General features: G+C 40.3%; 3 protein-coding genes across 5 annotated transcripts; 1 reads left to right on the forward strand and 2 right to left on the reverse strand.

Annotated features, from left to right (window-relative positions):
- Positions 1-522: 522 nt before the first annotated feature.
- On the reverse strand, positions 523-7,511 carry lmod2b (leiomodin 2 (cardiac) b). Its single transcript, XM_013908759.1, has 7 exons — positions 6,843-7,511; positions 6,215-6,346; positions 5,870-6,151; positions 4,598-4,858; positions 4,295-4,510; positions 3,131-3,586; positions 523-1,570 (listed from the first exon to the last, which is right to left on the reverse strand). Exons 1-7 carry the CDS (start codon positions 7,116-7,118, stop codon positions 1,544-1,546), a joined length of 1,650 nt encoding a protein of 549 aa, XP_013764213.1. The 5' UTR covers positions 7,119-7,511; the 3' UTR covers positions 523-1,543.
- Positions 7,512-8,527: 1,016 nt separating this feature from the next.
- On the reverse strand, positions 8,528-15,537 carry asb15b (ankyrin repeat and SOCS box containing 15b). 2 transcript variants are annotated; one of them, XM_005725271.1, is made up of 14 exons: positions 15,468-15,537; positions 15,095-15,203; positions 14,395-14,447; positions 14,109-14,240; positions 13,810-13,974; positions 13,613-13,719; positions 13,356-13,494; positions 13,101-13,272; positions 12,594-12,754; positions 12,015-12,159; positions 11,034-11,189; positions 10,829-10,931; positions 10,591-10,744; positions 8,528-10,461 (listed from the first exon to the last, which is right to left on the reverse strand). In XM_005725271.1, exons 2-14 carry the CDS (start codon positions 15,199-15,201, stop codon positions 10,292-10,294), a joined length of 1,764 nt encoding a protein of 587 aa, XP_005725328.1. In that variant the 5' UTR covers positions 15,202-15,203; positions 15,468-15,537; the 3' UTR covers positions 8,528-10,291. The 2 variants fall into 2 exon arrangements, with proteins under 2 accessions (XP_005725328.1, XP_005725329.1); XM_005725272.1 differs by lacking the exons at positions 14,395-14,447; positions 15,468-15,537 and having other exon boundaries at positions 15,095-15,197.
- A 1,100-nt stretch (positions 15,538-16,637) lies between these two features.
- LOC102210479 (uncharacterized) lies at positions 16,638-20,572 on the forward strand. Of its 2 annotated transcripts, XM_005725273.2 has the most exons (7): positions 16,638-16,699; positions 17,282-17,374; positions 17,616-17,672; positions 17,775-17,933; positions 18,168-18,384; positions 18,514-18,602; positions 19,948-20,572. In XM_005725273.2, exons 1-7 carry the CDS (start codon positions 16,688-16,690, stop codon positions 20,047-20,049), a joined length of 729 nt encoding a protein of 242 aa, XP_005725330.1. In that variant the 5' UTR covers positions 16,638-16,687; the 3' UTR covers positions 20,050-20,572. The 2 variants fall into 2 exon arrangements, with proteins under 2 accessions (XP_005725330.1, XP_013764236.1); XM_013908782.1 differs by lacking the exon at positions 18,514-18,602.
- Positions 20,573-21,243: the final 671 nt, after the last annotated feature.

The following is a 21,243-nucleotide window of genomic DNA, read 5'->3' on the forward strand; positions in this document are numbered from 1 at the left end:
GTCTTCAAATCAAGATAAACAGAAATCATCCTTTTTATGGTTGCAGCAGATGGCTACCCCTCCCTGAGCCTGGTTCTGCTGGAGGTTTCTTCCTGTTAAAAGGGAGTTTTTCCTTCCCACTGTCACCAAAGTGCTTGCTCATAGGGGGTCATTTGATTTGGGTGTTTTTTTCTCTGTATGTATTATTGTAGGGTCTACCTTACAATATAAAGTGCCTTGAGGCAACTGTTGTTGTGATTTGGCACTATATAAATAAAATTGAATTGAATTGAATTACAGACATGCGTCAAATCTATTCTATTTCTTATTCAAAACGTTAAAAAAAATCTATTCAACAGGGTTTATTGGGTAAGGTTAAGGTTATGATGACTTACACCTCAGAGGATTAAAACCTTCCAAAGTTAACTAAAGCTGCTCTATAACTTTATATCTCAAACATCTGCATGTTGAGTCGAAGCGATATCAGCTGAAGTTGAACTAGGCCTGGACATTTGTGCAATACCACTTTGTACCACAAAATGGTGTAGTGAGTCAACTGAACCTTTATTTAACCAGGCAAGTCATGAAGAGCACATTCTTGTTTACAATGGCAGCTTATCCAAAAAGCAAAACCTCTGGAGAAACTCGTTGTAGCTTAAAAGAAACACCAACTGTTAGAAAGTAACATATATCCAAAAAATACATTTCAGCACACACTGCTAAAAAACAGCTGGTACTTACAAAAAGTTATTTAAAGGTGGCTAACATTAGCAAACATTAGTTGTCATTAGTCATCCCAAGCTATGCTACTGGTCATAGGCTGTGCCGTTCACTGGCATTCACCGGGCTGAACAAATATGGGGCTCATCGGTTTTTATTTGATATTATAAAATTTTTAATCACGCTTGTTTGCATAGTTTCTTCGCTTGTCATGCACTGTGAATTGTTCAAAGAGCGCAAAAGCCTTGCTTTAATGCGTGTTATCTTGAGTGGGTGTATTGTGAGTGTGTTGAAGTGGGAATATGCATCAGTGGCGCTTGACCAGTAAGCTGACTCACTGATAAACACAAAAACAGTAGCTCCGTGGGACTGACTGCATTCTTCCCTTTAACAGCCTGACCCCTTTCTTTCAAATGGAGCTCATCCAGAAACCAAAGAGTCAGAAAAGAGTCTGCATCCTTCCACAAGTGGTATTGTAAACAGCAGGTGGCTATATTTAGCTATATTTAAATCAGTTCAACCACAACAAATCATATTTACAGTTAAGAAAACAGCGATTTAGAAAACTTGTCAGTAAACAAATTAGTTCACTCCTTCCACAAATTAAAATACAAATGCCATGTACCTAATTCCTATTGTGAATACTTAAAAAAAACAAATTCAACATTTTTAAAATGTAAAGCTGTCATTGCAGTGCAAATTTCCAGTGTATTTTTTATGAGTAAGAATTCACGTCGGCCTCCTTAGAAAACCCAAGTTTTCACCTGTCATCGTTCACCACCGTCGGTCAGTCCATCGTCATCAGTATCCAAATGATAACAAGATGATGTCTTTTATGACACTTTTATCGTAGATGACGAGGGACTTCCACCTGGAAAAGACAATGATATAATCAAGCTAGGAGGTATTAATACACATTACTGCTCACCACGTGACTTTCATTTCTCTGACATTTTGTTTGACCCAAATCAAGCAAGAAAGCACGGTGGTTGGATGCCTGGGCAAAAATGTTTATTCCCCAACCATTTGGCAAAAACCTCCTTGAAGTTGTTTTGGTCACTACCAGATTGCCTGTTTTCCATGGCAGATGCCACCTTGTCTGCAAACACTTGCCAACTACTCCACAAGCAGTAGTGAAACTGTGAAGAGTCCCACGCAAACTGTAAACCACCTTTTATAATCTGTTGGATGCACAACTTTTACTTTGAAGGCGAACGTTCTCTGTTTCCAGTTTGCGCTGCACTTTTTCAAGGTTTGCCACCACCCGGTAAGTAGTTAGCAAGTGTTTGCAGACAAATTGTTGTCTTTCACGCACACTATAGGCTATGGCGGCAACCTGCTAGCATCTAAAGCAATCTAGGGGTCAACTCATGACGACAAGTAATTTTATCGGTTCACATATTTATGAAATTTTTGTTATTGTACATTAGCTAATGTTTTCTCCCTTCCCCAGTCTAATGCTAAGCTAGCTAGCTACAACTATTAGATTCATCACCCAGACGCATTGGCTACCATTGATGAACTATTTTCCTAGTTGTAATAGCAGGATACAGCATTTTCATTGTGTCATTATGATTTCTGACTAACACAAACTGGAGCATTGCATCAGTGATGTGCTAATGTCCTCGCTGGTGTCAGTAGATGTGTTAAATGTGTGTTGCTGGTCCGTGTTGTGTTCTGGTAAGGTGTTGTGTCTGTCTTTATCTAAGTTTCAGTCAACAGTTTCTATAAATACCTGCATTAAGTGGCTGGAATTTCACAGCTACACTTGGAGACCCTGCTATCTGAGGGCAGAGCTAATTTTCCACTCTAACAATGTGAAGAGCTGTAATAAAGCTTCAAAAGCATCTCTTTTCTCGGAGGTAAAAATAGTTTAGCTCTCAGAATAATAGCAGAAAAACAAAGTCCAGATGGGTTCATTTGCAGTTCCCTCTTGTTTGTCCTATTATATTTTCCTCCATACCAGTTAATCTGCCTCTTCAAGATAAAAATACTTGACTTGTTTGGCCGTCATTATTATTTACTGGCTGTAAAAGCGTTGTGATCACGCCAAAGTGCTGGATGGCAGCAAGTAGCCTTTTGCCTGCCTACCCTCTACAGACAGAACATAGCATGTCAGCCACAGAGATGACTCAGACACCGCTGACTCTGTGTCATACACATCTAAATTAAACTCCCTGCTTGTTCAGTTTGCTTTCGAGAGACTCTGCAATTTTGCTTCAAGAGCTCTGCTCGTCTGCTTGTGTTTCTGCTTGAGTGTTGAATTTTGAACTTTTCTCACACTAAAGCTCGAAGCACTCTAACCTCACACAATGTTTGGCTGAGTGCACTTCTAAATAATCAAGTTTCAGTCTGCTACAACTTTTAATGTGACTATTAGTAATTAGAAGCAAATTTGGGGCTAGAAAAACATCAGTTTAACACCACTTACCCGTTTCAGATTGCGCATGCTGCTATTGCGGATGGACTCCATCAGCTGATCATGGGCTGACCTCATTGGTGTTGATGGCCTGCTGCCCTCCTCCCCTCTCCTCTCTACCGACACTGGCCTAAGGGCATTTTTGAGCTCCTTAAGGATGCCGTTTGTCTCATCATTGCCCGACACCTTCCCCTTCTTCCCCTTCTTCCCTTTTGTTTTCACCGTCTTTTTCTTGCCCGCTTCATGCGCCTTGATAACCTCTGCAATCATCCTCGTGGGCTTTTTCTTCTCCTGCTGCGGGAGAGGAGGTGGAGGAGGAGGTGGCGGAGGAGGCGGGGGTGGAGGTGGGGGAGGAGGTGGCGCAGGGGGTGTCTGTTTTTTAGCCAGGTCGTTTCGGGGCAGTTTAGGTGAGGACCAGGGAGAGGCCCTGGGTGAGCTGTAAGGTGATGAACTTGGCGTTCCTCTCTGCTGGCAGAGAAAGGCGCATAGACAAATAAATGGATAAACAGAAAAAGTAATATTTCTGGAAAAGCTATGCAGGTGAAAGGGTGCGCATTAAAGTTTGAGCAGATGTTCATTTAGCATTGTAGAGGAACTGTGAAAAAAAAACAAACGTATATAATAAATGGCCAACAATTCATTCACCCAGGGGTTAGTGACGTCCAACTTTTAAAAGGGAGTTGTTTTTTTGTTTTTGAACTAGGTGTCGAAAATGAGTAGTATCAGACTGTGACATCACTGCAGACTGATGACATAATAATTTATCAATAACAAGGCAGCTACACCCTCAACAATACCCTGATTTATTGCTTATTTTACTCTAAAATTGGACATAATTTGCAAAATAAATACCATGACCTATTAAATATGACTTCTGATTGAAATCATAAAGCCATCAGGGAACATTTTAATGAGATTTCAGGAGATTTTTGTGTTTATTTAATTTTTACATTCTCTTTTAAATTTCCTTATTATTCTAGCATCCCCAGTTTTCCTTCTGTAGTTTGGTGTCAACGATGACCTTGGAGTGATCGTCAGCTCTGGAGTTAACATTTATGATGAAGATCTTACTCCTTTTCACAAAAATAAGAACTTTGAAAACAGTAAAGTCAGTATAAATTTTAGTATAAGTGGGGTGCGGGATGCTGTCCAGCTAGACAAAGTAAAGCTGCAAACCAGTGCAGTGGTTCTGGGGTTAACAGCTCCTTCTTGCGCCCCTTGCTGGTTCTGCTGCTGCTGCCTCTGCTCCTGCAGCCGTTTCTGCCTCTGGCGGTCTTGGTTCCTGGTGAGGATCCCTGTCATGCTCATTCTCGGCCCAGGTAGGTTGAACTGGTAACCCAGTTTGATCAAAGTGTAGTTTTCCCTCAGAATTTTCACCATCTCCATTTCCACCTGCAAGACGTGTTTGCTCATGATGATGTCATGATGTCATTAGCACAGCACAGACACAGAATAGGAATGAGAAGGAAGAAATCCAACCTGTCCTCCACACATGTGCCTCTGGTTATGAAACCTGAGCTCCGTCAAGGTGTTGTTTCCTGGTAGTGCTTGAACCAGAGCCATCACACCTTTTCCAGACACATAGTTAGACTCTATATTCAGGCTGATGATGGAGGAGTTCTCCTTTAGCATCTTAGCAATGGCCAGAGCCACGTGGTCGTCAGCTCGAGTGTTTGCGAGGCTGAAGGTTCTCACGTGTGTGTTTGACCTCAATGCTTCAGCAAATCGGATGAGAGTTTCCTGAGAAGTAAATTATTAGTATTTATATTCTTCAGACATATCAGAACCTCGAAGCACAGACCATTATAAAAAGTGAAAGATAATATGATTCTGTTCCCTTCAGCACTGCCACCACCACATAGACGCCAGGACATTCCTGAAGTCATCTGACACTTCAGAAAGGCCAGTGTTTACCACACTGACACAAAGCCTTGGTCCCAAGCTGCTGTTACAACAATACTAAAATTAGCCGCAACTTGTATGAGTAACTTTCCTGCTTCTATTGTGCAACCCACCGGAATGGCTTTAGCATCAAACACCGATTTTAGAGCACATGAGAAACTGGGACTGTTTTGGAAAGCCACACCACTCCAAACCTTCCAACACATTCAGTTTTTAATGTGGTTCCTTAGGAAAATCGATTGCCGACCCCTGAATCTCATGGGTGGTTTGGACTTGCCAGCCTCAGCCAGGGTGACAGCTGCAAGCATCTATTTTAGTCAATGAGAAATAATTTGGAAACTAACGTGATCATCTCATGACTTCGTTTCTAGGATGCTAATGTGGATAAAATTTAAAAAGCTGCTAAAAAATGTAGTCATCATCGGAAGATAGCTGATTAGCATTTTGCTCAGTTCTTTCCTTTTTGCTAAAAAGGCCTGCAAAGTGTCCTGTAAAGAACTTCCTGTATCTTCATCTGCCTGGTTGTGAAATTTAGCTAAAAGTTGAGCAAAACTGCTGGATTTGGAAACAAGGCTTATAGATCTAAATTTCACAAAGTCACAAATTTGTTTAACTCACGATAGAGCTGATTGCAAACCTGTTTTGTTTGATTGCCTTATGATAACACAAGTGAAGCAACACACAGAAGGATCAAAACCTAAATGAACCTAATGTTGTGATTCATGCAATTCTTAGTCAGCAGCTAATTGTTATTATTATTATTATAACCATAGTTATCTGCATTTCCTGTGACATGTTGGTGAAGATATTTTGTGAAATTAGTTTGTTATGAAAGAATTTTATTTGTACCTGTGAGATGTCATCTATATTATTGAGATTAACCTCAGTGAGTTCAGAGTCATTTCTAAGCACTCGCTGCAGAGCGTCATCGACTACAGTTGGGTTTCCAGTGGTGTTCGGGTCAGCAGGTGGTGGAGGAGGAGGAGGAGGAGTCCGCCTAATAGGCTCCACCCTCTGGGGCTTGAGTAGGGTTAGGTTCTCGGCCCACGACGTCACCTGCCCTGAATTTTTTGACGGTTCAGGTTTTGATTTATTATTTTGTTCTTCTTCCTCCTCGTCCTCTTCTTCCTCCTCTTCTGTTACAGGTTCTTCTTCACTCTCCGTCTCTTCTTCCTCTTCTTCCTCTTCTTCATCACTGTTCTCTGCTTCCTCTTCTTCCTCACTTTGTTTTTCATTCTTTTTTTGCTCCTTCTCATTTTCATCATCTTTGTCCTCTTCTCCTTCACTGGTTTCTTCTGTCACACAGTCCTCCTCCTGTTCTTCATCCTGTATTTTAATACAGTTAATGTCTGTGAAGGTTCTCAGTCATCCAGACCATCGTAGTCTAAAGAGCTTGGAAAGAAAAGCGTCTGGATTCTTTAAGTTGCTTGAAGACGTTTCACCTCTCATCCGAGAAACTTCTTCAGTTCTAAGGTCAGATCTAGGTAGAGGATCAACAGGGGGTTCATGACCCTCTTGGGGGACACTCTGCTAGGACTTAAATCTGGGACTGTCCACCATTTGACCTTAGAACTGAAGAAGCTTCTCGGATGAGAGGTGAAATGTCTTCAAGCAACCTAAAGAAGTCCAGATGCTTTTCTTTCCAAGCTCTTTAGACTAATACAGTTAATAAAATCTTGAAATGCTAGCAGGATCATGTGATATGGACAGCGTCTTACTAGAAGAATTTGTAATAATGTTACTTTAAGTTACTCTGTTCTTTGGCAAAACTAATAGAACACCAGAACCAAAACATAAAAATAAAATAAATGTTAACACTGACCAGTTTTGGACTTGCTCCACCTAACTCATCCTCCAGCAGTCTACGTGTCTCGTTCTCCCAGTACTTCATGAGGGCCTCTCTGCTGAAGGTGCCTGTCGGGGTCTTATCTGTCTGGTCTCGCTGTCTGAGTCCTATGGGCACATTGGCATCAGGATCGATGTCCGACAGCTCCTTTTCCAACTCAGCCAGCTCCTCGGCGCTGAGAGAAGCCAAAAGCTCATCTTCATCAAGGTCTTCATACTTACTCAGCTCTCGACGATACCCAAAACAGCTCATGGCCAAAGTGTGATAAGCACAGAAATGCAGACAGGCCGGTTCTTGGTTTGCTTATGATCTGGTGTAGACCCCAAAATGAAGACGCTTGGGATTGGAAATTCCAACAAAAGATACGGTCCACTATGAAACTAGTAGAAATTCAAAGTTAATTCAGGTCTTTAATGGCAAAGAAAAAAGTTGTCTGCACATTCTGGATCCAGTCTTCTGCCACTGAAGCCCACTCCAGTCTGAACCAGATCTGTCCTGGCCAACCAAGTTTATGTGACGGAGATCCTCCGTGTGTGTCCGTGGCCTCTCCTCTCTAATCTCCACAGCTGCTGTTCAGGCCTTAAGAGAGGGATCAGAGGGGAACGTACTAAAGTGTAGGCACCATGATGCAGCATCTTTTTTTGGGAGGTGCTGCTCTGAGAGGCAGAGACACAAAAAGCCTGTGAGCTCAGAGACCATGTGTCCTGTCAATGTAGTAGTCTGTAACCTTTGTTTATAGCCAACTGGGCTCAGAATATAGTCAACACAAGAAGTAAGACGCATGACATATAGTTGAAAAAACGGCACAGGCTTGGCCGCTACATATCCTTCAGCAAAAAGTTCTCTTTCTCTTTTATGCCAGTCTTGATGAATTTATAAACACATAAAATAGTAGATAAACATATTGAGTGAGGGACAAAAGCCTTATTTATATTGAATTCTGCCAACTTTAGTTGGTTTACCCACCAAAGAAATGGGACCTAAAATGTAACATATATTTTATTAGCCACAAGTTTTGGGTAGTGGCCACTGAGATTCAAAAGGTGGCTGGGCTCTCCCTTGGGGACATGGGGAGGACCCTTGCAATGTGGAAGATGGTGTTCTTACCCATATGGAAAAGATATATATAAATCTTATAAAGTTTTTATCTGTCTTGTATGAAACTTGTATGAAAAGCATACAAGAGTGAAAACACATATAAGATCCCTTGAAAAATTATATAATGAAACTTGTATGTTTTGTATACTTACTAAAAAAATATATGAAAGTAATGAGAAAGAGATCTGAGATACTCAGATCCCGCCTTTCAATACCTCCCAATAATTCAAACCTAGAGGAAAATTAAGCTGTGTTAGGGGGTGAACAGTGGGTATTACTGGTCATGAAATCAGGCTTTAAATTCAGTAGAATGCTCACCACAGATTCTGTCTCTTCATTCACTAATGTCCACTAATACTAAACCTCGTTTTGTTTAAAAGTTTTAGTTTTAAAAAATATCAGTTGCAAGAACTGATTTCGTTTGATTTCTTTTCTTTTGGTTGTGCACAGACTCCTGACTATTAACTCAAATAGAAAACAATAAATTCATTCTTTGGTAATTGGATGTCATCAGATCATAAAGAAACAGAGGTTACACAACTTTGTAAATGTCACAGTTTATTATATTTCACTGATATTATGACTTTTATGTTTACATTTTAAGACACCAGATTGTCAAGACACTAAAAAAGAAGGATGAAACAATTAATGCGAGGTTTACCCGTCATCTCTTTAATGGCCATGTGGGCTTGAGATTTTGTTAACCCTTAGACACATAAGTGGGTCAAAAAGGATCTGGTGTGGTCTTTTCCTTGCAATATCTAATTAATGAAAAGTTGTTATAATTTCATGTTCCAACTATTCCTTAAAAAAGTGTTTTTGATATTACACCAATGACATTTTTAACTTACCTTTTATACATGTACAAAGTTTTAGTTTTTGTGTTACTACCCCAAGCTTCCATAAGTGGGCCAAAAATTACCCGTAATCATTTCCTATGGAATTTCATGGGAACCTTTGATTATTGTCAACTGCGACTGTCAGGAAAATATATTTTATTGAACACAAAGAGTGTAACACGTTAAGAAGATTATTTTAAACAGCAAGAACTAGCAGGCAGCACACATTTACCACTTACAGTGATTGTGTCACTGTAGATAAACAGCTTGTGCTGTTCAGGGGGAGGTTCAAATTTCTACAGTAGATGCCAAACAAGCTTGTCATAGCCAAAAGTTCTTCTGAGTCTGTGATGCATGCATCCCTTATGCAAGAACTGGACGTGTTTGTATTGGGAGACAGTCAGGGGAAGAAGTTCAGAATCTGGGGGAAATCCCGGTCCAGCAGTTTTGCACTAGGTTCAAAAAGACAAGACGCAACATCACCACAGATAATGTTGCCTCCTGTGCAGTGTCTTCTAAAGAGGTTTACAGCACAGAGTTTGCATTCAGCGGTACGGCATAGAGGAAAATACCAGAAAGGATTTTAAAAAAAAACCACAATTAATCACATTCTACGGTTTGTTGGCACCTACACCTGCCAGTGTAAAACACAGAGGTGGCCCATGGTGCTGTGGTGCAGCTTCACATTGGTATCTGGCATCGCAACTGCATGACGGGTCGTCCTCACCGAGCTCTCAAAGGAGCTTGCTGCATCACATATGAGAAGCCGGCTGGAAGGTTGCTCCCAACGGCAAACCACAATCACAGTGACAAAAGTCACAACTGGGCCCCAGGAAAAAAAGCCAATCGAAGACAACAAGATTTCAGATCCAAGTAACGAAGATCATAAAGTCAGCAGTCGGTGCGACAAAATCAATGTACCTGTGTGAAGGGATTACAGCCAGGAATAGGTCAAAACTTCATACAGACAGGAGGACAAAGATAATATAAAGAGAGGAAGTATCACTCATACCGACACACAAACAAAATGGATGTTGACATTGTTCTGTTGCTGGTTTGTATTTTTTTTTTTCATTTCCGATTTTCAAAATGTGAAAAAAATATTTCAAACATCAAATCATTCTTGTCTGAACCAAAATATAGTATAAAATATAACACAAAGATTATTTTTAATCACAATAACAAAAGCGGCATAATTAACACAGGCCATTTTTGACCCACTTATGGAAGAATGTTGGGTCCAGTCACTCGTGCATCCAAGGTTTAACACACGTCACCCTGCAAAGGTCCAGGACCAGGTCACACTTGCTCAGCTCTCCTCATGCATGAACTGAAACACTTGTGTGAGGGACATCTATTTCATATACTAGACATTCATTTTTTGGTTTTTAATTCAGTCTGTAAAAAAACAACTGAAATAAGGTATTGCATTAAATGAGCACTTTGGCTGTTTTCACACTTTAGTCACATGTATAAATAAAACGTGTTTCACACAGATAACAGGTCACCGTACAGGTCACGCTCTCTGTAGGTCAGGTAGCTCATCAGCCTTGGGGGGAAGGGACCAGCAGCCATAGTTTCAGGGTCATTCAAGGTCCTGAGGCTCATGTGACTTCTGATTACCAGTCGACACAAGTGCTGCAGAGACCGTGGCTTCCCTTTGGACACAGAAACACACATAACCTCCAGCTTTTTAAATCACTTTTCAAAATGTCATGTTTTTCTCTGCTTTAGAGCGCATGTTTTGCACGTTTTTCTTATCTACAGACTTGTCTCTGCAGTTTTACCCAGTATGTCAGAAATCTCATCCCACTCCGGCCTCCTCTGCAGGATTTGTCTGAGCTTAAAACAAATGCTGACATGGCTGACGTAGTCCAGTAGCATCCTTACCACTTTGCCTACAACGTGAGCAAGGCATGATACTGACACAAAGTCACAGAACTGAAAAAGAAAAGAAAAGGGAAGTGACATATTGTAGAGGTTAGCTAACAGATGGTCTGTGTGTCTGCCTGTAGTGTCTCTTACTGAGATGACTTTAGGTTGACTGTAAATCTGATAGGCTTGGTTATGCAGCTCAGTCCAGGTACTATCCAATTCTTCACTGTCACCATGACCGCACTGGAAACACCTGTACGGTTGCAGAAATCCGATAATGAAATTGATGAATCTGAACTACATATCCTCTGTAAATAAATCGAATATTGACTAATTTCACAGCAGGTATACGTGCTTGTAAGCGTGATATCCACTGTTGAGCAGCAATCGCAGCATGACATGGTCTCTGAAGCAGTACTGCAGTGCTGTGGGGAACACCGTGTTGCTGATCACTCTGAAATAACAGTTAACCTCTGCTCCATGGGACAGCAACAGCTCCACCAAGTCGAACCTGGTTACAGAAATAAAAAAAGAAGATTTTAATGCCTCTGCTGTAACACAGCGCTGCCAATACCAGAAATGATAATAGTCAGAAATTACATGTACTGTATAGTCAAATTACATCTATAGTGATGTTAAAAAAATATTTGCCTAATCGTACTTCCTGATTTCTTACTGTTTTGCATATTTGTCACACTGCCTGTGAGCATGTTTCAGATAATAGACAAAGCTAACCTGTGTAAACACTAAATATTTTACACAGTAATTGTCCTCTAAATCTAATAAGTAGTTGGCTTTGACTAGGCCACAATTTGGTAAACATGACATAATTATTGGAGTAATATTGGTAGGCCAAGCACTCCAGGAAATGTTGGCTTTACAAAGGCTTTGTAAGCCTTTTCAGACTGATATATAGCAATGACTTTGTTTCTCATCTGTTCTTAAGTTTCTTTAAATTTTAAAACAATGAGCTGATTTTTGAGATCTTTTAGCCTCCTTTACTTTTTCACACAAATTCCTCATTCAGTAGATAATAATCGGGCCTGGGTTTGAATAGTGAATAGTGACTAAATTCAGCTTTCTATAAAAATATAGTTAATTACAGTTAAATTGCACCAAGCAGGTGCAATTACTTTTTCACACTGGGCCAGATTGGTTGGACCAGCTTTTTCCCTTAATAAATTAAATCATTGTTAAATAACTGTACTTTGTATTTACTCGGGTTAGCTTTGTCTAATTTTAAAATGTGTGACGATAGGAAACATGCAAATGTGACAAAGAAATCAGGAGGGGGCAAATACTTTTTTACAGCACTGTATGTACATACGCTATTTACCTCTCAGCACGTATAGCAACCAGTATGCATCGCAGTGGATCCAGGTCAGTTCTCGCGCCAGCCGCCAGCAACCTCTCCGAACAGGTTACATCACCGTTGGACACAGCGAAGTAGAGAGGAGTCTTCCTGAGGTCCCCGTAGTTCTCTGCAGCATTTACAGTACTTGTGCTCACAAATATAAACGACTTTTTTAAGAGGACTGGAAACTTCATCACTTTAGAAAATCCCAACATCACCAAGCATTGACTTTGCATATTGCTCTACATATATAGTCCAGTGTATAGATGTTTAGTCCTGTGTTCAGATGGATAAACTTCACAGTGATTTGCATTTTTTGCAGTGCAATGTCGCAAATATGAACCACAACTTTATCAGTGATGGGAGCTGAAGCACCCTTCACAGTCACTGAAGAGATGTTTTCATCTGCACTTGTTTTTTGCATGTGCGTGCATCTTTGCATTTACCGAATGTGTGTATTTGCGTGTACCGCTTTAGTCCTGCATAATTTAGAAACTCACTATGATAACTAAATGGCCTGAGTTGATGTTGTGTGCACGTGCGCATCCAGCTGATTCGTACCAGAGATGTGTGCATGTAGCAGGGCGTTGACATCATAACCCTTCTGGATAAGCAGCTCTAGACACTGAACCTGCCCCCCGTCTGCAGCAGAGTGGACAGGGCTCTGGCCTGAGAGGCGAATAGCTCTCTTTGTGGTGATAGGGATGAGAGTCCTCAGGATTCTGAAGAGAAAGAAGATCGGGTGGGTGGGAGATAAACAGGAAGAGAGCGGGGCAAAACACAAAACAGAACAGAGACAAAAATGTTCATTAGATCGTGGTGTGAGCTCTACTGTTATTCAGTGACAGAAGTGAAAAACAGTGATAAACAGAGGGCTCTTTGTGGCGATGAGTACAGAGAAAGCACTGCAGCTGCGGAGACAGATGCTTCACATTCAAATTGGCTGCAAAATTAGAGGAAAGTGTTTTTGGTCAAGTTATTTATTTTGGGGATTATTAGTTAGAATGTTGTTGAATGTAGTCAGATGTTATTGGGTTTGAGAGTGAGCTTAAAGTTGCATGAACTCACAGTATGTATCCTTCATACGCAGCTCTATGGATGGGCAGCTGGCAGGCGTAGCTGGCAACATTTGGGTTGGCTCCGTGCTCCAAAAGCAGCTTGACACAGTCCAGGTTTCCAGATCCGGTTGCATCATACAGGACTGTGTCTCCATTGCTTGCCTGGGCATTCACATCACCACCTAGTGGAGTTCAGAGAAAATACAGCAATGTGTGACCCATCAGGAGGTTTTTATGAGGCATGATACAACATATACTGTTTTACCGTGGTGTATGAGTATGTCTAAAACTTCAGAGTTGCCATGTTCAGCTGCGATCCCCAGCGGTGTCACGCCATGACCGTCTCTGCTTGTTATTTTGGCTCCATGTCGGAGTAACAGCATCATAATAGCTGCACAACCCTCCTGGGGTGAGGGATAGGACACACATGAACACAGAAGGAAAGAAAGGTAATAAAAACTAGAGAAAAATCAAATTTTGTGCTTAAACCTGAACTTTGAGTTTAGATTCAGCTCCATTCACCTTTGCTGCCTCGTGAATGGCCCTCCACTTGGTGAGACACACCTGCTCTACGAAGGCCCCGCCCATGATGAGGGAAAGAACCATGTCGTATGAGCGTTGTCTCACTGCTGCAAAAATGGAAAACAAAAAATGATTCCATTAAAAAAAAAGCATAATAATGAAGGTGTTGCGTCAGCTGTCTGAGTGTGTTGTGCTACCGATTAGCAGAGGTGATTCATTCCTGCTGTTGTTGTTGTGCGGTGAAGCTCCGTGCTTCAGAAGTAGCTTGATGTTTTCCACCTGGCCGGCCTCAGCTGCCAGAGTCAGAGCCGTATCACCGTCCTCCGTCTGCTCCTCCAGGGTCAGGTCGGTGGATTCCAACACTGCAACAAGAACACCATTAAGACTGCGTTAAAGGTGGAAATCTACTCAGCCCCCTGCTCCAGTAATTGTAGCTTACATTACATTCCACTAAATAGTTTGATCAAGCTGACATCACACTGGTTTTCACTCTCACCCTGCAGCACTGTGTGGAGGACATCTGGCTGCAGCTGCACAGCTGCTGCGTGCAGAGGCAGCCAGCCCCTGCTGTCACTCTCTCTGAAGGCAGACGCGCAACCTGACAGCTCCTGCAGCGCATCCACATCACCTGCCAAGATACAAACAAGAGCCACAAGGAGACTCACAGGGAAACATTTTTAATATTTATGACCAACAGTGAGTTTAAATGTAGGCGCGCCCGCCTTGTACGTTTTTGCTTAATGCCGCATGCAAAAGGCAAACATGATTAAAGGGAACGTTACCTTTTTGAATGGCTGCCATAATCTTCATAAACTCCACACTATTTGTGTTTTTCCTATGAAAATGAAAGCGTTTACTCTGGAAACACTATGATAGAGCTTCATTATACTTTTGATTGCTGATTGCCTTAAAATTTTGTTAATTTGGAACATAAACAACTCCTAACAATACAGTTAGGTCCATAAGTACAGGTTAAGTATAGTAAAAGTTCATATAATCTTGGTTTTTTCCACAATTGTGCAGGCTCTTTTCAATGTTTTCTGGCAAACTTTAATCTGGCCTTCCTGTTCTTGAGCATAACCAGTGGTTTGCACCTTGTTGTAAACCTTCTGTATTTACATTCTGCTGATTGTAGACTTTGACAATGGTACGCCTACCTCCTCAACAGTGTTCTGACTTGGTTAGATGCAGGATGAATTATGTGCATAGGGCTGTATTCTCTGCTCGGATTCAGACAAATGCTGCAAAAGTGACTGGATGATGCTTCAGAATGAGAACAGATCGTGATCTGAAGCATACTGGGAATGCTACTCAAGCTGAAAGTCTGCATTTCAATCACATCTGGATTGTTTCATTTAAAACCACTGTGACATTGTATGCGGGCAAAATTACAAAATCTGTATGATTGTCCAAATACTTATTGACCTAACTGTCAATTTTCATTAATAATAAACATTAAAGACCCTTCTTGGTTTTCCATACCTATCTGTTTGCACTGAGCATGGCAGCTTGTAGGCATCTTGAATGCTCTCTCGAACAGCAAACTCAATCAAGTCTTCATTTATGGCCTCCTGTTCAAAGTCATCCATTTCTATATGTAGAGACAAAAACAAGAGAAAGGAGCACTTGAATTCTTTTCATAAATAGGAGTTTTGCGTACAGTATGAAGGTGAATTATACAATGTAGAAACCTTATCAGTCTGTAGATCGTGCTTTCTGCACAGCATGCAACTTTCTGGCACGGTATCACCACTATTCATGCAGGACATAAGCATGCTAATGTAAAGCAGTCCTATTGGAAATTACACAACAACCTTAACTTGCATTTCATGTTAGTCATATTAGTCGGTCTCACCGGTTGATCTGAATAAGTCCCCTTGAGGTCTCCAGCTCACAGCCTGGTTGTGTTTTTGTTTTGCAGTGTGTTAAGCTGTTTGGGTTATATTTAGATGTGACCTGCTTTAGATGACCTGCCTCAGCTCAGACTATGCCTTCCACGTCTTCTCTTACAACTGCAGCAGACAAAGTACTTCTGCACTGTGTGTTCAGTCGAATGAAGTTATTTGTTCCCATGTAATTGAAACCCGCAAGCTTGTGAGAAGTTGAGACCTGACTTTTGGAAACCTGAATTCATTGCATTAGCTCAAAATAATAAAATGATGAAGAAGTTCTACATATAATTAATAATCTTAACAATATACATCCCAGTAATGTGAATGAAGAAGTTGAATCAGATGTATGCAAAAGAAGGGATACTTCCATTCCAAAGCTGCTTACATGGAAAGACAGTGAAAGGACACATGGCTGCAGCTGATTTCTGATTGATTTGCATAATTCATTCCTGTATAATGTTGGAAAAAATAGTGGAAAATGTCAGTGGTAATTTCTCAAAGCCCAGAATGATCTCCACATTAACAGTCTCTCAACCTTAAGTATATTACACTTATGCCCATATCTAGCAGAAAGGGACTGAGCTGATTTGGCCTGTTTGAAGTTTTGAAAAAGTGGGGGGTATTTTGCTCATGATCATGATTCATAGTAAAATTTGATCATAAAGTAATAAAAGGGAAAGCAGTTACAGCAAAATGTTTAAAAACCATAAGCTGCCAAAGTCTGGGGAACTGACATAGGAGAATTTTTGGAAAAATAGATACAAAAGGGAAATGGATATTAGCAAATTAACTAACTACAAAGAAACAAACAATTTAAGATAGCTTTAATCAAATCCAAAATAACCAAAAATGTAATTAAATATCAAATTATGTTAACGGCATATTGAAATTAAATCATTTCAATATTTTTTTATTCAATGAAATTCTTTTAATGACTTTAATGAGAGCTTTAACAAAGCAAAAAAACAAAACAAAAACATGGTTAATCATTTAATATAAAGTGGCTATAAAAAGTATTGTCATTAAATAATTTTTAATTTTTTATTTTTTGATGCATAGATCTTGCAACTAGAGTAATGTATATTTCATGGGGTTTCCCTCCCTGCGTCCAAGGGTTTCCATAAAAGGCCGTTTGCAGCTCCTCCCCCTCACTTTTGTCAGTCAGAGGGTGCAGGTGTTGGTAATGGATGTCAAGGTAGGCCAAACGGGTAGTGAGACCTTGTTTGATGGGATTTGATCTCATATCTTACCTAAAACGATGCTACTGTAATTGGGATGGGCTGCTAGCTTGCCCGCTGGCAAGTTCAACGTAAACTAGAGCTAGCTATCTTGGTTTTAACAAAATATCAGAGCAACTCTTACAAGTAATCCCAGCTAACTTGGCAGTAGCTTTGCTTGTGTAAATTTTTACAGTGTGACTAATTGAATTCCCTTATAATTTAATCTTTTTAAACAGTGGCCCATGCTTATGTCAAACTGTACTATTTATGCTATATTTGACAGTAAATTTAAGGTGGCACTTAGAGCAAGATTTTATTGTCATCAGCTAGTTTTATACTGGTTTTAAACCCTAAAAAATGATATATAGCCACATTTGTATAGCTTTAACAATACTGGGACTGTTAGACTTAAATGTGAGACTATGGTGAAATCTCATTTCTGCTGCTGCACACAAACGTCACCAATCCCAAATTTATTTTTTGACTGTAAATGACTATACATAATGTAAAGCATATACACTGTATGATGTAGCAATACTTTCATATTCATCCCAAAGGTGCCTTTTCTCCTCCTGAGTCTCTTGACAAATTTGACTCTCTGCTTTGAATATGGGTCACCAGTAACCGATCTCCATAGAGTGGCACTGTTGGTGAGTTGCTACAGGCTTCATGTATGTCACATTTGTTGTATGTTGCGGGGCTTTTCTTGGCCCAGAGTTAACCTCTGGAGAACTTACAGAAATATTTTTTTCTTATTTCTGACAATATGATAACCAAAGAGGTCTGCTATGCTTGGATAAAAGAAATTTTTAATTTTTAATCACAATTCTGTTGGATTTTTTATTTATTTTTTAACAAAAACCTCTCTGATGGTCCCCATTTCCCCTATAGAAGCAGGATCTTCCCAGTGACTATTTGATTCCCATTAGTTATGTTCCCAACGAGGTGGTATGTATGAAATGAAGAAATATGAGCAAATTTCTTTTACTATTTTTAATTTTATTTTTGTTTGACAAAGGTTGTTCATGGTTTTTGTACATGCCTCTCCAGGCTGGCACTTGTTGGGTGGTGCTAAATATCTATCCATTGGAGCAAAGTCTTGAGAGATTGACCAACAATTTTGGTGACAAATCCACCAACAGAGAAAGCCTGCTTATTTTTATTGAAATTCTCCAAACTGTGTGGCTGAAGTTTGACCATATGAAAGTGGTGGGTAATCATCGACCTCATTCATTATATGCATTTCTGACAGCATATTTATTTTAAATAGCGTTTGGACTGTGACATGCATAGTTTTAAAATGAGATGTAGTTTAATTTGTAGAAGCACACTGGTTCACTGTGCAAGAAAACACTGAAACTCAGTTTTAGGCAGAATTTGTTTTTGTACACTTAATTGTGTAATTTAGTTATTTCAAATGAGCATGTTATCTGATTCCCACAGGAAATATTGATGCAGTACTTTGATTGCCACTATCACGAACAGCACATACCATCTGGCCCTTACTTTGACTACATGGAAAACCTCTTACGTGGAGCTGATCGAGGACTATTTGATTTCTCATGTGAACCACCACTGTGCCCAAGTACTCGACAAACATTTACGACTCCTCAAGAAACATCCCAGTCACCACCTAACCTTGGAACTCAACAAACACCAGGTACAATGTTAATGCAGTTAATGCACCAGACTTGGGTGCTTTATGTAACTTAGAAAATAATGGGGGGAAAGTGTACTCAGTGTATTTTTTTGTTTTGTTTTTTGTTTTTTTGTTTTTTGTCATTTTCAGAGTTTCTGGAGGTCAACAACTTGACGCTTTTGATTTTTGTCACCATCTCCATTGCAGTTTGTGTCATTGTTTGTGTGTTTTTGTGGCTGGTGAGTAAACCCTCAAACCCCTAACCCAGTAAGTTTATCAACTTTCCTTGCCCTGAAATTCCCAACAAATTAGTGAGTAAAATCTCTAACAGAATGCAACAGTTCATCAAATCGTTTTTTTTGTTTTTTGTTTTTTTGTTTTTTTCCCCAGCAAGTACTGTTGAGTCAACAATTTCATTCATCCATGCTGGCTTATGGATAAATGCCAACAAAATGTTTGAGTTTAATACCGATAGAAAACACTTTATAGTGGTGTACTTTTATCAGTAAAATATGATCAATATGTTAAACAAACCTGCCAGACATTCCTATTTGGTATTAAAATTGTGTGCATGTTGGTGTAACACCTCCTTTTAGGACATGCTATGTAGCTTCACAGGAAGCATTACTTCCACGAGTCTGGTTGGTTGGGAGTAGCGTTTGCAGTAATAAGAGGGCTAAGCATAAAAGCAAAGCGGTCTAAATTTACTGATCAATCTGCACTTTTATTCTCATCTATTGTCATGAGCTTTTGGTAGTGACCACAAGTTTGAGTTCGTGGATACAAGCAGCAGAAAGGAGTTTCCTTCTAAGAATGGGCTCTCAGTCATTTGAGGAACTCTGAGTAGAGCTGCTACACATTGAAAGGGGTCAGCTGAGATTATTCAAGCTACTGACTAGGCCTCCTAGGTATGTTGTTGTGGTCATGTCCCACCGGGAAGAGGCCGATGGACAGACCAAACACTCGATGGAGAGACTACATCTCTCGGCTAGCTTGGGAATCTCTTGGTGTCACCCCCGGATGGACGAGCTGGTGTGGGGAGTCTGGTCTTCTCTGCTCAGACTGCTGCCCTTGCAACCCAAACCCAGATAAGCAGTGAAAGATGGATGGCTTGTTGCACAATGGCATAAGCATTAAGCTCAAAACTCTTTTTCCTGTGTACAACCTCTCCAGAAGTGCACTCTTGGCTTTCGGTTATTCAGGCAGATAACTGCATTAGTGCAGAAATGGTCCATAATGCAAGCTGAGAAAGCACGGGACCACAGCTGTGCTGCTGCTTTTTAACAGTTCAAAGAGGACTGCACGGTCCTCTCTGGATAAAGAAACCCTAATTTGGGGTATCTATTTTGAACCTCTTCTAAAGAGAATCGCCCTTAGTGTTAAAACTTCAACTCAGCTGTACAGACTCTTGGCCTGTGTGGTCTAATAAAGCCTATTTCCTAATGAGTCTTCATTTTAGTTGGCACTTCCAGGAAGGCAATTCTTCTAAAGTTCAACAGCTCATCAAAAATTCAGCAGTACTTTGAGGCTGTTTTTGTATGATAAACATTATTTGGGTGCTCTTTTTTTTTTTCGTTTCTCCAGTCCAGGTCCCGAAGGCGTTTACATGTTTGCAGCACTGAAAATATTCAAATGCAACCTACTAAAATGACCCAAACTCCGACTGCCTCTCTGAAGCATGATTAATAAGAAGGAAGGGAAAAAAACTGGACGGCAGTAGAACGACTCTCTCTCCAGGTTGTTCTGTTGTTGGCACGAGTCTGCTGGATAAATGAGTGATCTGATGGCTTCAAGGCACAGACTAAAGCTGCTGTATGAGAGATTGCGGAATTCAACTGGTGCTATCTCGCAAACAACGCCACAAGAATCCGGTCTTATGTTTTTTTTATCTCTCAATTCTTTTCCTCCAACCTGATATCTGAGCAAGTGAAGCAAGAAGAGGGGAACCGTGGCAACAAAACGGGACATCTTTAGTTATGTGTTTGAACCGATGTGAATTAAATGAGATGATGCACAGCTGCATAATGTGTCTCTTTCTCTCCACTAGCTTACTGCTGCCACTTAATGGAGTTGATTAAAGTTCTTGCATTTTGTATGGCACAAGAAAACAGAATATGGATGTCATATTTATTTGTCATGAACAAACAGAATAGATCTCTTTGAATGACAAATATTTTTAAATACAAATTAACTTATTCGTATAGTCATAGCGTTGTTCGTCATGATTGTGCGCTGAGATGATTTCCGGGTCAGAGGCAGGACAAGGCACAAATGGAGAAATTAGTGGCTGGATAGCTGTCAAAAATTGCTTCTCATCCTGGCTGCTGTTTAAATCAGTTTGTCTGACGCTTCTGAAAAGACCAGGTTCTTTATCTGCTATTCTGAACTGGAGCCATTCAGGTGGTGATTCAGTTTGGGAGTCGCAGTTAAAAATATCATTGAAACCTCAAATCAAAATATCATTACACTGTCATCAACTGGCCGTTTCCCTGTGGTTAGAGATCGGCCTTTAACTGGAGTATATTTACGCAAGTCCACACATGGAATTCTTGCTTTCTATAATGTAATGTATAAAAATGCACTTCACAAGTGGGTTATGCAACACCTATACGTGCAATAATGTGTATTTTTGAGCCCAAGTATGTCCAAAATAATCAAAAAATATGTAAACGGTAATAGGTTACAGCAAAAAGTACTGCATCAAAGAGCACGGCTGAACGTCTGAACTACCTCATCTGATTTTCACTTTCCAAACAACAGCTTGAGGAATAACCTTGACATATTCTAAGCGAAATATTCTCTCGAGAGAACAAGCACCCACTTTATCCTGACGAACAAATTGATATGTGGGAGTTTATGGAAAAGTCTCAGACAGCGTCA

This window comes from Pundamilia nyererei, unplaced genomic scaffold (genome assembly GCF_000239375.1).
Source record: "Pundamilia nyererei isolate P.nyererei 1_Seehausen unplaced genomic scaffold, PunNye1.0 scaffold00014, whole genome shotgun sequence".
Taxonomy (NCBI): Eukaryota; Metazoa; Chordata; class Actinopteri; order Cichliformes; family Cichlidae; genus Pundamilia; species Pundamilia nyererei.

Bases quoted from the DNA above. Each gene is read 5' to 3' on its own strand.
- LOC102210479 (XM_005725273.2), top strand. The intron at 17,375-17,615 runs GTGAGTTGCTAC...TTTCCCCTATAG, and splicing joins TCCATAGAGTGGCACTGTTG to AAGCAGGATCTTCCCAGTGA. The intron at 18,603-19,947 runs GTGAGTAAACCC...TCGTTTCTCCAG, and splicing joins TTTGTGTGTTTTTGTGGCTG to TCCAGGTCCCGAAGGCGTTT.
- asb15b (XM_005725271.1), bottom strand. From the start codon at position 15,201: ATGGATGACTTTGAACAGGAGGCCATAAATGAAGACTTGATTGAGTTT. The intron at 14,241-14,394 runs GTAACGTTCCCT...GTATCTTGGCAG, and splicing joins TATGGCAGCCATTCAAAAAG to GTGATGTGGATGCGCTGCAG. The intron at 10,462-10,590 runs GTAAAACTGCAG...CTGTGTCCAAAG, and splicing joins TGAGATTTCTGACATACTGG to GGAAGCCACGGTCTCTGCAG.
- lmod2b (XM_013908759.1), bottom strand. From the start codon at position 7,118: ATGAGCTGTTTTGGGTATCGTCGAGAGCTGAGTAAGTATGAAGACCTT. The intron at 4,859-5,869 runs GTACAAATAAAA...TTTACTTCTCAG, and splicing joins ATATAGATGACATCTCACAG to GAAACTCTCATCCGATTTGC. The intron at 3,587-4,294 runs GTTTGCAGCTTT...TTTCTCTGCCAG, and splicing joins ACCCCAGAACCACTGCACTG to CAGAGAGGAACGCCAAGTTC.